The following is a 12,130-nucleotide window of genomic DNA, read 5'->3' on the forward strand; positions in this document are numbered from 1 at the left end:
TTACAAAGACCCTGCTCTTGGCGTGTGGGCCTGACAGATTTACGCCTTCTGTATATTATGACCGACCCTGCTGGGGCTGTAAACAAGATAGCATCGTAATTAGTATATATGATACGGGAGCGAAGACACAATTACCTTATAAAACGCCACAGTGTCCAGCAAAGAGTGGATTTACTGGCAATGAAATGATTAGGGTGACAGCTTTCTCGGAAAAAAAGGAGTTTTAAGACGGTCGAGGTCGTTGGGTGTCTGCCGCTTATCTGGACACCTGGCAAATATGCGGATGTTTTTGTATCTACCGAGACACCAAAGATAGCGAGTGCTATTAATAGGTTCGTCCAAGTTTGTGAACTAGATTTGGGGCAAATATTTGGCTATTCGCAACGGATAATAACAAACCAATATGCGTCATCTAAGCAGGCTTTCAAATTACGCGGGCCATCTTGACAACACTGTTTAGTAGTGTTTATAAGAATGCGATAACATTAGTTCTGTCGATACACTATCGTGCGGCTTCTCGAAATCGGTGGCCGAGGCGATAACTACCGAGTGACCATCACAAAGACTTGTCAAATTGTACTCACAATTCGATAACTATTCGATACAAACGCACCCCCGTTCTCAGTGAAGTTAATAAATTAACTAAATTGCTTTTGAGCGAAAACAAAATTACCCGTTTACCAACCGCGCCGCGCAGTTTCGCAGAGTTCCCTTGCTTTCATTTTCAATTTGCCAAATACGCCATCGAGCGCTAGGGATGTGCAAAATATCGACAGCGGATAGCAACTCGTCAAGCAACCTTGCTCGTTATCGCTACAGTACGCAGGAAAAAATAAAATTAGCAACAAAAGCATATTTAGCAGCCAAGAAACCGTGCTAAACGCCGCCGAAGTCGCATATTTTGGCTAAACCACGCCTCGCCCGCCCATACGCGACCATCGGAGGAGGATCGTTCGATCGGAAAGTCGGTAAATCGGATCGGTGAAAAAAAAAATAGCCCAGGCAGGGAAGGGAAAATAAAGGAAAAGAAAACGCCAGGTTTCGACTGCCACTTCTTTGCTACTCCTGGTACTGCTGCCTGGTACTACCGCCTGGTACTTCCACCTGGTACTCCTGGCCATTGGCGATCCAATCGACGTTATGAACAACAATAGCAAGCGGAAAACCCGACCCACTGGCGGTGGCGGAGGTGCCAGCGGCGGCATCTCAAGGTAAGAAGAAGCACCAGCTGCACTACTGGCGAAAAAGAGACAGGGGCGTCGTTCGTGAGGGGGACGGTTGGTTGGTTGGTCGGTCGGTCGGTTGCGGGCAACGGGCGGCGAAAGGGGGTGGGTGCACATAACGCACACCAGTGCATTTTGGGGCTGGTTTGCTTTTTTGATTTTGCTTTTGCCGTCGCAGTTTGCAGTTCGCCGTTCGCCGTTGCCGTTGCCCTGACAAATTGAAAACCCGCGACAACCAAAAGCGCCACAAAGAGCTCTTTTCTCTCCCGGTCCGGTTGACTAAAAAAAAAGAAGAAATACAAAGGTGAAAGCGCGTCTCGTGTCGATTTTCGTTTTTTTTTTCTTTGCTTAGCCAGTGCAGCATCTCTTGGAACAACATTCTTAAAATTTTTTTGGAATGCAAATGGCGCTTATATAATAAGGCCATCGCGTGCCCAAGTGTGAGTGTGTGTTTTCAGCATCGGACTTTTTATGCTTTGTTTACATTTCCCTTTCACAACGGCAAATGTGTGTAGAGAACATAATTTGTTTAAAGGTTTCCGTTTTGTCGCACCATTGAGTCGCATTGCCACCCCCGTGGAATTCAGGGGTTCCAAACCCCCCAACTAGTTCCCCACCAGCCCCCTCGCCTGTTTTCTCGCCGCTGCGCCCTTAAAATTTTCAATTGAAATATGACTGCAGCGCACACATGCACAACCACAGTCACACATCAACATCCACATCCGCATTTGGACACAGTGCGGAGCATAAGTATCGGCACGTTCGCCAGGTTTTATCTTTTCTGTGAACAAAATCAGCCAACAATGATTATGCAGTTCTTAATCAAAAGGCTTTTAAAAGTAACGTTCGGGTTTATTATAAAATCTTAAAATCAATCTTAGTTTGAATCAAAACTGGAGAAATAGAGATTTTAAATACCTAAACAATTGTTGTTTTAATCTACGTAAGTGCCAAAACTTATCTGTGAAATGTAAATTGTATAGAACTGGACCATTTTAAATAATGTTATTTATTGACCTTAGTTATTTTATAAGCGAAACATAAATTAGAGTGATTCATGCTAAACACAGTTCATGAATCAGTGCTTATATTTGATTAGAATTTCTTATTCAAAAACCAATTATTGTGCCTACATCATATAATTAAATTAATAATTACGAAATCAGTTTTTCAGTTTACATTGGCATTTATTTATAACAATATCAACTCTTAACATTTGTAACAATTGTATTCCCAATATAATAAAATCGTTTTTAATTGGTGATTTTAACAGGGACCACTGTAGTGTCATTCTACCTTATCAGATGGGTCTTTCTCGACGAGTCATACTTATGCCCGAAACTGTTTGAAATGCGCGTTCATTATTCATTGTGCACAATGAACAACCTCAAGCTTGTGGGCACAGTGGGCCTGGGATGCTTCCTTCCTTGGGACTCAGGCCCACTGTTCGACCCATGCCCATGGTAATGCACGCACACTGGCTCACGTAGCGCGCTACATTTTTTACTCTCGTCGTTCGCCTTTTTTTTTTTGAAGGCATTTTCTTGCATTGTCAGCATATTGCAGCTTTACGTTTGCCGCTCGCCGTTTTCAGTTTTAGTTTTTAGTTTTCAGTTTTCAGTTGCTGTGACGTGCGGCGGCTGCGCTGAGTTTCGTATCGTTCTTTGGCACACTTCGAACCCCTTTGAAGCACCCGCAGGCCCCTCCTCCCCCGAAATGGGGGTCCGAAATTTGGGTCACTTTACAATTTGCTGACCGAACGATACACCACCTCGCTCTTGTTTTCCGCTCGACGTCTATGCATATTTATTCGCCACTCGGCCATGCACACTTGCATTTTAAGTTAGCCTCCGTCGCAGCCTATTTCCCGGATTCCGTTCCCCGATCCGATCCGATCCGATTCGAATCGCCGGAGAGCTGCTGACTGCACCTCACCTTACGCATGATTCACTCTTGAGCGCCATCAATTATTTGTTTTCATTCACGAAAATGTGCTCGGTGCACGCTCTGTGAATCAACTACTGTCGAACCACCGATTCCCCACCTCCCCGTTATCCACCCTCCAATTTGGTTCCGCACCGCCCCCGCCCCGCCCCCACGACCACGGCGGGTTCATTGTGCGTTGCGTTGCGCATTTCACGGTCGTCGATCCTGCCCGCACGCAACCGATGCCAAAACACCCCGAAAAGCGCCGAGGAAAGCGTCCAGGGGAATGAGTTCGAATCCGAACCAAGCTGCGACGGGGACAAAGCTGAAAAATGGGCCTTATTGTGCTGGTTACTTTTGCGGAATGCAAACCGATTGCCCTGCAAAATTAGTAAAAATATTCTTATTATTGTTCTTTAATCAAAAGCAGCTTTAAAACATTAAAAACATTGGCAAATATCTCCAAGTGAATAAAATATTTTCCTAATGCTTTCTGAGGGTCGTACAAACGTTTTCATGTTGACAATTTTAATATAAAAAATTTGTAAAAAAAATTTTTTTTTACAAAATAATACATATGTGTGTAATTTGTGTACTTAATTGTGTACCTAGTTAAATTGGAACAAAGAATAAAGAATTAGAATATCTAAAATTAATTTAACTTTTAGTGCAGTTTAACTAAAAGACATTGTTTTTTCAAAGTTCAAGTTTATTGAGATTATAATTTGCATAAATATAATTGATTTGCAGAAATCTAAATTAAATCATAAATAACTTGCACTTAAGTTTGTGATTCCCCCGAAGGCCTTTGTTTAAACGTTACTTAAATTTTGGTAGTGAAGCCACGACTCCAACTTCAAAAAGGTGAATCCCCGATAAGTCTTTGTTTTGAGAGCCAAATAGTTTCTCTTGATTGTACTAAAAAAATTGAGCTAAAATACGCAAACACTGCGGCTCACGGGGGTTGCGAAATGCGGGGTCAGGTCAAAGTTTGCACCCAAATCGATATTGCCACCGCGCCTGCATGCCATCGAATTTCCAATTTCAGTCAGTCTTCTGCCGTGGAAACCGCAACGCTAACGAATAGTTTAACCCGCTTCTCCTGTTCCGCAGATACAACTCCAACGACAACAGCCTGAGGCCCGCTAACAACAAGGCAGGTGCAGGAGGCGGTAACGCAGGCGGAGCAGTGCGTCCGGTGGCGCAGGGCGTCTACAACAACACGTTTTTCATGCACTCGGCCACGGCGCTGGTGGGCAGCGTGGTGGAGGTGCGCCTGCGGTCGGGCAACATTTACGAGGGCGTATTCCGCACATTCTCGGGCAACTTTGACATCGCACTGGAGCTACCGGCGTGCATTAAGTCCAAGAATCTGCCGGAGGAGGGCAAGGTGCCAAATCACATTATATTCCCGGCCGACACCGTGGTGACCATCGTGGCCAAGGACTTTGATTCGCAATACGCCACCGCTGGCGCTTTTCAGACAGATGGTGCCATCTCTGACAAGTGCAACGGTGAGTTCCGGAAGCTCCAGAAATGTGTTGAAAATCTCTAATTAATTATTCCCGTTTTTCAGGTGCGCGTCTGGACGAGAAGGAACTGGAACCGTGGGATTCTGGCGCCAATGGCGACATTGACATAGAATTGGATAGTGCCGCCAACGGCTGGGATCCCAACGAGATGTTCCGCAAGAACGAGAACACGTTTGGCGTGACCTCCACATTCGATGACTCTCTGGCCTCGTACACGGTGCCGCTGGACAAGGGCGACTCGGTGGAGTTCAAAGAGGCCGAGGCCAAGGCCGAGAAGCTTGCCGCCGAGATTGAGAACAATCCGACGTGCCGCGAGCGTTTGGATCTGGAGAACGGGGACGAGGAGGCGCTATTCGCGGCCGTGGAACGTCCGTCGGCGGAGCAGGATCAACGCGGGGAACGAGGGGATCGCGATCGCAACGATCGGGAGAGGGAGCGCGAGGATCGGGACAGGGACCGTGACCGCGATCGTGGCAACAAGCCACGCGGCACCGCCGACTTTCAGCTGCGGGAGACCATGAGCAGCGACCGCTACATCACCAAGCAGACGCGCAGCATCACCGGACCGCAGCTATCGCATGTGGGCATGTCCTCGCAGGGCAGCGGCCGTGATCGCGACACTCGCGGCGACGGCAGCCTAATGATGCAGGGCGGTGGCATGGGCGGCGGGGCGGTCCAAGGCGGCTCCACGCAGTCCACGGCAGCTCTAATGCTGGCCGGTGGGCTGAAGGGCGCGGGTCCGGCCCCGTCAGCCAACGCGGCTGCGGACTCGTCCAGCAAGTATGGCGGCGGTTCGATGGTGAAGCGCAAGACTGTGCCCCAAGGCGGCAAGGTGATGCGCAACAATGTGCCCGCCGGCGGCGGCAGCAATGTGTCCATGTCGCAGGGCGGCAACGGCAACTCTGTGGGCCAGAGCAAGGGCGGCTACCAGCCATCGATGGGCATGCCGAATCAGTACTCGTACCAGGGTAACTCGCAGATCATGCACGGGTAAGTGGGAATGTACATTCGGTTTATCTGTCAGCAAGTACTTATCTATTTTTTTTTCTATAGCTCCTCTCAGTACCGCAACCAATCTCACATGGGAGGCGCCTCCAAGCTGAATGGCGATTCGAACGCCAATGTCAATAAGCCGCTGCCGCAGCGCCAGATGCGCCAGTACCCAGGCTCACAGAGCAATTCGTCGCTGAACTATGGCGGCGAGGCCCAGTCGCTGGGCAAGCCCATACACGGCTCCCATGGAGGCCACCCCGGGCAGAATAGCAACTCGCCGCCGCTGCAGACGGGCGTGCCTCAGCAGCAGCAGCAGCAACAACAGCAACAGCCGCCGCAGCAACAGCAGCAGCATCAGAACTTGCCACCGCAGGGGCAGAACACACAACCGACGCGTCAGGTGAGGACGCGCGACAACCAGATGCAGGAGCTGCGTCAGTTTGGCCAGGACTTCCAACTGGCGCCCAGCAACACTTCACCGCCTCAGCAGCAGCAGCAGCAACAGCAGCCACAGCAACAAGTGCAGCAACAGCAGCAGCAAGTGCAGCAGCAGCAGCAGCAACAGCGGGCGTTGCAGCAATCCGCTTCGCCGCCGCAACAGCAGCAGCCGCAACAGCAACACGTGGTCATGCACCAAGTGCCGCCGACGCACTTGCACCAGGCGCCCCTCTCACAGCCACACTATGTGCCTCAGCAGCAGCCCCAACAGGCGCCGCCTCCCCAGCAGCAGCAACATGTGCCGCTGCACTTGCAACAGAAGCAGCAGCAGCAACAGCAGCAGCAGTTGGTGGAGAGCCAGCATCAGCACGTGCCGAAGCAGCACCAGCAGCAGCCGCAAGTGCAGCAGCAGCAGCCTCAGCTGGTTCAGGATCCATCGCAACAACCGCTGCCCATTTACCATGCAATGCCGCCGCCGCAGACGTCGCCGGTGGTGATTACCTCGCCGGTTCTCATCGAGCAACCGCCGCCGCAACCCATGCCGGTGGTGCAGCAGCAACAGCCACAGCAGCTGACCACGCCCAAGCCGGATGTTTCGCCGGCCCCGAGCAGCAGCAACACCACCACGCCCACTGGCATAGCCAGTACGCCCACAACCGGGGTGATTGTCAGCGCCGGATCGGATAAGTCCACGCCAGCCGCCTCCAGTGCGACGAGCAGCTCCACGGCGGTGTCCTCGGGAACGACTGCTGCCGCCGGTGGTGCCAGTGCAACCACGCCCGTGGTGAAGAAGCCACATGTGCTCAACCCGTCTGCCAAGCCGTTCACGCCCCGCGGGCCCAGCACCCCGAACCCATCACGCCCACACACCCCACAGACACCCGTGCCCATGACGGGCATATACACGGCCACGGGAGGACATGTGCCGGCGCCAGCGACCAACCAGCCGATCTACGTGGTGCAGCCGCAGCACCCATTCCCGCCACCCACACTCCCGCAGGCCGGACAGCCACCACGTCTTCGTCGTGGAAACTACGGTGAGTACTCTTACTTAATTTTTTTTGCAGTTCCTAATAAAGGAAATCCGGTGGATAGTATATGAAGTACGGAATGTTTATTCACTAATGCAGCCACTTTAAGGTTTAAGATTACATATGGATATTAATTGATATTGAGATTCTATTTTATTTGAACAAAGATTCATTACTTACAATCCTGATACATTTTTTTAAAGAATATTGCAAGACTTTAACCGAGAACTTATATGTGTATTTCTTCCTAATAATTTTTTTTTTTGCGAATACTAATATTTAATTGCGAATGCTAATATTTATTTGCGATACATTCTTATAATCTCTTATGTTCCCCTGCAGCTCCAATGGCCGCATCACAGATGCATGTGTCGGCCACAACGGCCACGGGACAGCCGCTGATGGCCACCGGACCGATGCCGCAGTTCATCCACTACGGACAAGCACCGCACCAGCAACAATTCCAATCGCATACGTACGCGCCGATGCAGATGCCGCAGCAGCTGCAGTTCATGGCGCAGACGCCGCAGTCGACCACACCGTCGCCGGGCCAGCCGCACCAGCAGTTCCATCCGCCGCCACAGCCCTCCCCCGCCGGCGGGGACCCCAGCCGGCGTACACGCCGCCCACGCAGGCGCCCACCTTCCAGCTGATGTGCGTGCACCCCCAGTCGCTCATCGCCAATCACTATTTCCAGCCGCCGACGCCGCAGCATCTCCAGCAGAATCAGCAACAGTATCAGATCGTGATGCAGCAGCATCAGCCGCAGTGAGACAACGCCAGCTGGGCAATGGCGAACGGGAAGCTGGCGAGCTGGAAGGCGGGGGGCGTTGGAAATGGGAATGGAGATAGAGATGGAGACGGAGACCGGGACGGAGGCTCCTCCGGCTTGTTAATGTCGCAGTAGCGAGTGGGAGCTGTACGGGCAGCCGTCATCAAGCAACAGTTACACATACACACCCGTACACGTACACCGACACCATTACAACTCACACACAACATGAAGCACTCAACCACAACCGCATCAGCATCCACATCCGCATCCGCATCGGCACCTGCATCCGAGTTCGCATCAACCTTGAGTAAACGCGCGGCGTTTGTTGTCGCACCGAGCGATTTTCACGCCCCACAATTCACAAACACGCCACACCATTCAACCATCCACTCACATCCTTATGCCATGTGCACGAGCGGCTCATCCTGTAGCACATCTCTCACAGACCGAAAAAAAGAACACCAACACCAACAACAACAACTAGGAAATTATAAAATACAATTAAAACAAAAGGAAACTAGTAAATTTTTTGAAATTGCAAGACTTCTACAGCGCACGGAAGCCAAACACAACAACCGCATGAAGCAAACAATCACTGAAAAAAAAGAACACCAAACGTATGAGAAAGCAAATGCAAAACTTAAACAAAGAAAAATAAGAAACAAAAAAAATATAGAAAGCTAAAAGCAACAGTCGTCGAATCAATTATAATAATACGAGAACAATGAGCGTTTGTAAGAGGAGCGTTTCCTGCCCCGCACAAGTCCTGTAAGCCGAGGCGAAATTCCAAAACCGATTGGCTACCAAAATTGATACAATCACATTGTAAACCGAAAAGCAAATGAAGTAGAATCAAAAACTTGAGAGGAGAAGAGGCAAGAAGTCGAGTTAAGATAAGAGCAAAATTTTGTAAAATTGTTTTAAACATAATTCTTTGTTGTACTTCGCGCTCCGGCTATCTTATAGTTTTATCCGCTTTGGCAATCGACTGGCACACCCCTTCAGAGACACACACGCTCCCGCCCCCCGAATCCCCAGCCTCGCACACCCAAAACACACCAACACACACACACACGCCCACCCAGAAACACAAACCCCAGAAGCAAAGCGACAGCGACAGACACCAAAAACCCAAGTCATCATTCCAAGTTAGTTTTTCCACCGGTGCAAGGAAAGGGACAAGCTTTTCATCCAGCATTCCGATTGTTAACCTTAGCATATAATGTGAAATCGGTGGTTCGGTATTATTTTTCCGACACCAATTGCTGGATGAATGCTCTTTGCTTGCCCTGCGGGAAATATGAAAAAAACGAATGTGAGTTTTAGAGCTTTTCAAATTTATTCTTTTCGAAATTCGGTAAAACTAATTAATTTTATTTAAATTTAATTTTGTTTTCACTTCTCCACCTTTGTTACACTTCTTTCGCTAGCATTTATCAGAAATGTTTGACATCGCATTAAATCATTGTTTTGATGATTCTCGAAACAAATTTCCTTGCTAATTTTACAAGCAAAAGCAAATGTAAGAGCAAGAGCTTGAGTCAGGCTTCCTTTGGGTTTTAGTGCCTCCGTTGTCCCTAAATTGAAGAAAAAAATTAACGAAAAGCAATCCGTATTACTTCTTTGCCCGTCATAAATCAGTTCGATTATATTTCGTACGATCTAGAAGCATCTGTTGTGGTCTGTTTTGTTTTGTAAACCTTCAAGTTTCCTTAAATGAAAAAAAGAATATAAAAATAACAATTATTATAAATTTAAATAAAAACAAAAACTACAAAAAAAGCAAAAAAAAAAACAAAAAATCTAAAACATGTGTGTATTCTTATTTCAACTGATTTTCAGGTGGTCCTTGGGCGTTAACTCCTTTTGGATTTGAAAAAGAAACTCGAAGAAATGGCGCCCAATGTTGAGATTTCTTTACCCAAACTCGTCAAAATGGCTGTGATATGATTGTGGATACATAAGGTCACAAACATTTTAACGACATGGTATAAGAAAGATGGGATACAATCGGTTATGGAAATTGATATTTGCCCAGCTGCCGAAATTCGCACGAAACTCATCAAAATGGCTGTGATATGAGTAGATAACAGACAACATTTCACAACCCTTTGAGGAGTTACGTAAGAATTATATATGGGATCACGAACACTTGTTGGTTTAGCTTTTGGCTTTCGCCTTATCCACTTTTTTGTTGCGAATTTTATATAAATTTCGTGGCTTGGAGAGAGGTCACAGGTCAAAGTGCTATCGATGCTCATTGCAATGCCCATCAAAGCTGGCTGTGATACGATTCAAATGCAGAAATATCTTTCTTCAGCCCTTTTTGATGACATTGAAAGTAAGATACGAGGAAACGTCGTCACACGCACACACACTTTTACGCACCGCGCACACACACAGATACAGGAGAGAATTATTTCACCGAACTCCGATGTAATTCACGTAACCGGCGACTACGTAAAGCGTTTAGGGCGTAATAACGTCATCTACATGCCGCTAAACGCACAACGTAAAGTAACTAACGTAACACATAAGCGGCTTTCGTTTCGGGTATGTATGTGTGCACGAGAGTACCGGTGTGTGTGTGTGTGTGCTTGTGTGGGTAGGTTGTATCCTGTAGTTTTCCTATTTCCGGCCTCTCGTATAATTCGACTGAGTGGTGGGGCGGTTGTCGAGGGAACTGGAACTGAATTTAACTGAGCCAGAGGATTAAATTAGTTTAGTATGTGTGCGTGTGTGTGTAAGTAAGTGCGGCTGTGTGTGCGCGTGTCCTTTTGCGCGCCTTGCGCAGGCTTATCCTGCCCAGTCCGACATCCTTACGTTTCATTTTTTCTGTATCCTTCTTTGTTCTGTAGGTTAAGTAGCCGAAAATCGCTGCATGTTGCATACATATATGCATCGCAGGATGTGCGCCTGCATATGTGTGAGAGTGCATTTGCTCGCGTGTGTGTGTGTGTGTACGCCGGCGTCGACGTCGACTGCGACCACCGCCCTCTGCCGCGATTCAAAACGTCTGCCATCCAGTCTAACTGTGTTTCCCGCTGTCTCTCCGCCGTCTGGCGAATGTGCGCGTGTGTTGGTGAGCTGGTGTGTGAGTGTGACGGCGGCCGGTTCACCCTTAACATGCCCTTCCCAGGATCAGGCGGCGGCAGCAGGAACAACAACCACCACCACTGCCGCGCCGAAAAAAGGACGAATTTTTCGAAATTGAATTTGAGTAGCTGGCCGCCCAAGGCATATTCGATTTTAGATACATTTCGAGACATTTAGGGGAAGGACCAGCGGTTTTAACCCCATTTATTGCTAGTAAAAATCTTTCGTAATTGAGTTATAAGGCACACTGAGAAAAATTAAAGAGAAACATAAATATATAAACTCCAAAAAAAAAAATATTTTTGAAAACTATTGGATCATCCTAATCAAATTCTGTAGTGCCTAAAGTTCTCTAAGTCATATATTTTATTAAATGATAATTAAAGTATCTTTGAAAACCCACTAAATATTTTGAATTATCTTAAAAAAAAAGAAACTAGTAAAGCATCAAAATGTTAAACATTTTATAGCAGTATGTTTGATCTATTGTTAATTAAGCCAGTTAAACCTATAGTTCAATAATACAATCAACTTAACCCAAAAATCCTAAGAACAGCAAATAAATTGGTAGTAAACACAAAAGTGTTAACTAAAAGAGGTGAGTTAAACCTAGTGATTTTTTCGCTGTGTAGGGTGTTTCCCAGTCGGCTGATTGATTTGCGGCCAGTCTCGGTTTGTTGTTGCCGCTCCTTGGATCCTTGCTCCTTCCTGCGACTGCTGCAGTTTTTGCAGTCGAGTAGTACAATACACATAAATGTGTACGAAAAGTAAGCGGGTACCATCCCTTATGCTCCTCTCTCCCGCACACACACACACACACACACACATAGAAAAACAACCAGGACTCACACCCTACACCCTACGCTCTTTCGCTTTTTCCTCTTCCTGTTGGCACTCTTTCTCTATACGCCATCTGCTGTGCCTGTGTGTGTATTACTACTGGTACAATCGCAGACGGACTTGGACTACAGCCACCCACCCTTTTCCTTTTCCCAATTCCCACTCCTCTTCCACTTCCCAATGCCTTTTCCTACTTTTCCTCATCATCATCGTCATCATCATCATCATCATCGTAGTCTTCCTCGAGCTCGAACTCAAACTCAGACCCAAACCAAT

At 47.7% G+C, this 12,130-nt stretch overlaps 1 protein-coding gene across 1 annotated transcript; it reads left to right on the forward strand.

Moving 5' to 3' along the window:
* The first annotated feature begins 574 nt into the window (after positions 1-574).
* LOC108097258 (ataxin-2 homolog) lies at positions 575-8,784 on the forward strand. Its single transcript, XM_017199450.2, is given in 6 exon segments — positions 575-1,211; positions 4,263-4,663; positions 4,726-5,671; positions 5,735-7,149; positions 7,486-7,740; positions 7,743-8,784. Coding segments are annotated over 6 exon segments (3,261 nt in total). The 5' UTR covers positions 575-1,140; the 3' UTR covers positions 7,916-8,784.
* The last annotated feature ends 3,346 nt before the right edge of the window (positions 8,785-12,130 follow it).

This window comes from Drosophila ficusphila, unplaced genomic scaffold (genome assembly GCF_018152265.1).
Source record: "Drosophila ficusphila isolate 14025-0441.05 unplaced genomic scaffold, ASM1815226v1 contig_791, whole genome shotgun sequence".
Taxonomy (NCBI): Eukaryota; Metazoa; Arthropoda; class Insecta; order Diptera; family Drosophilidae; genus Drosophila; species Drosophila ficusphila.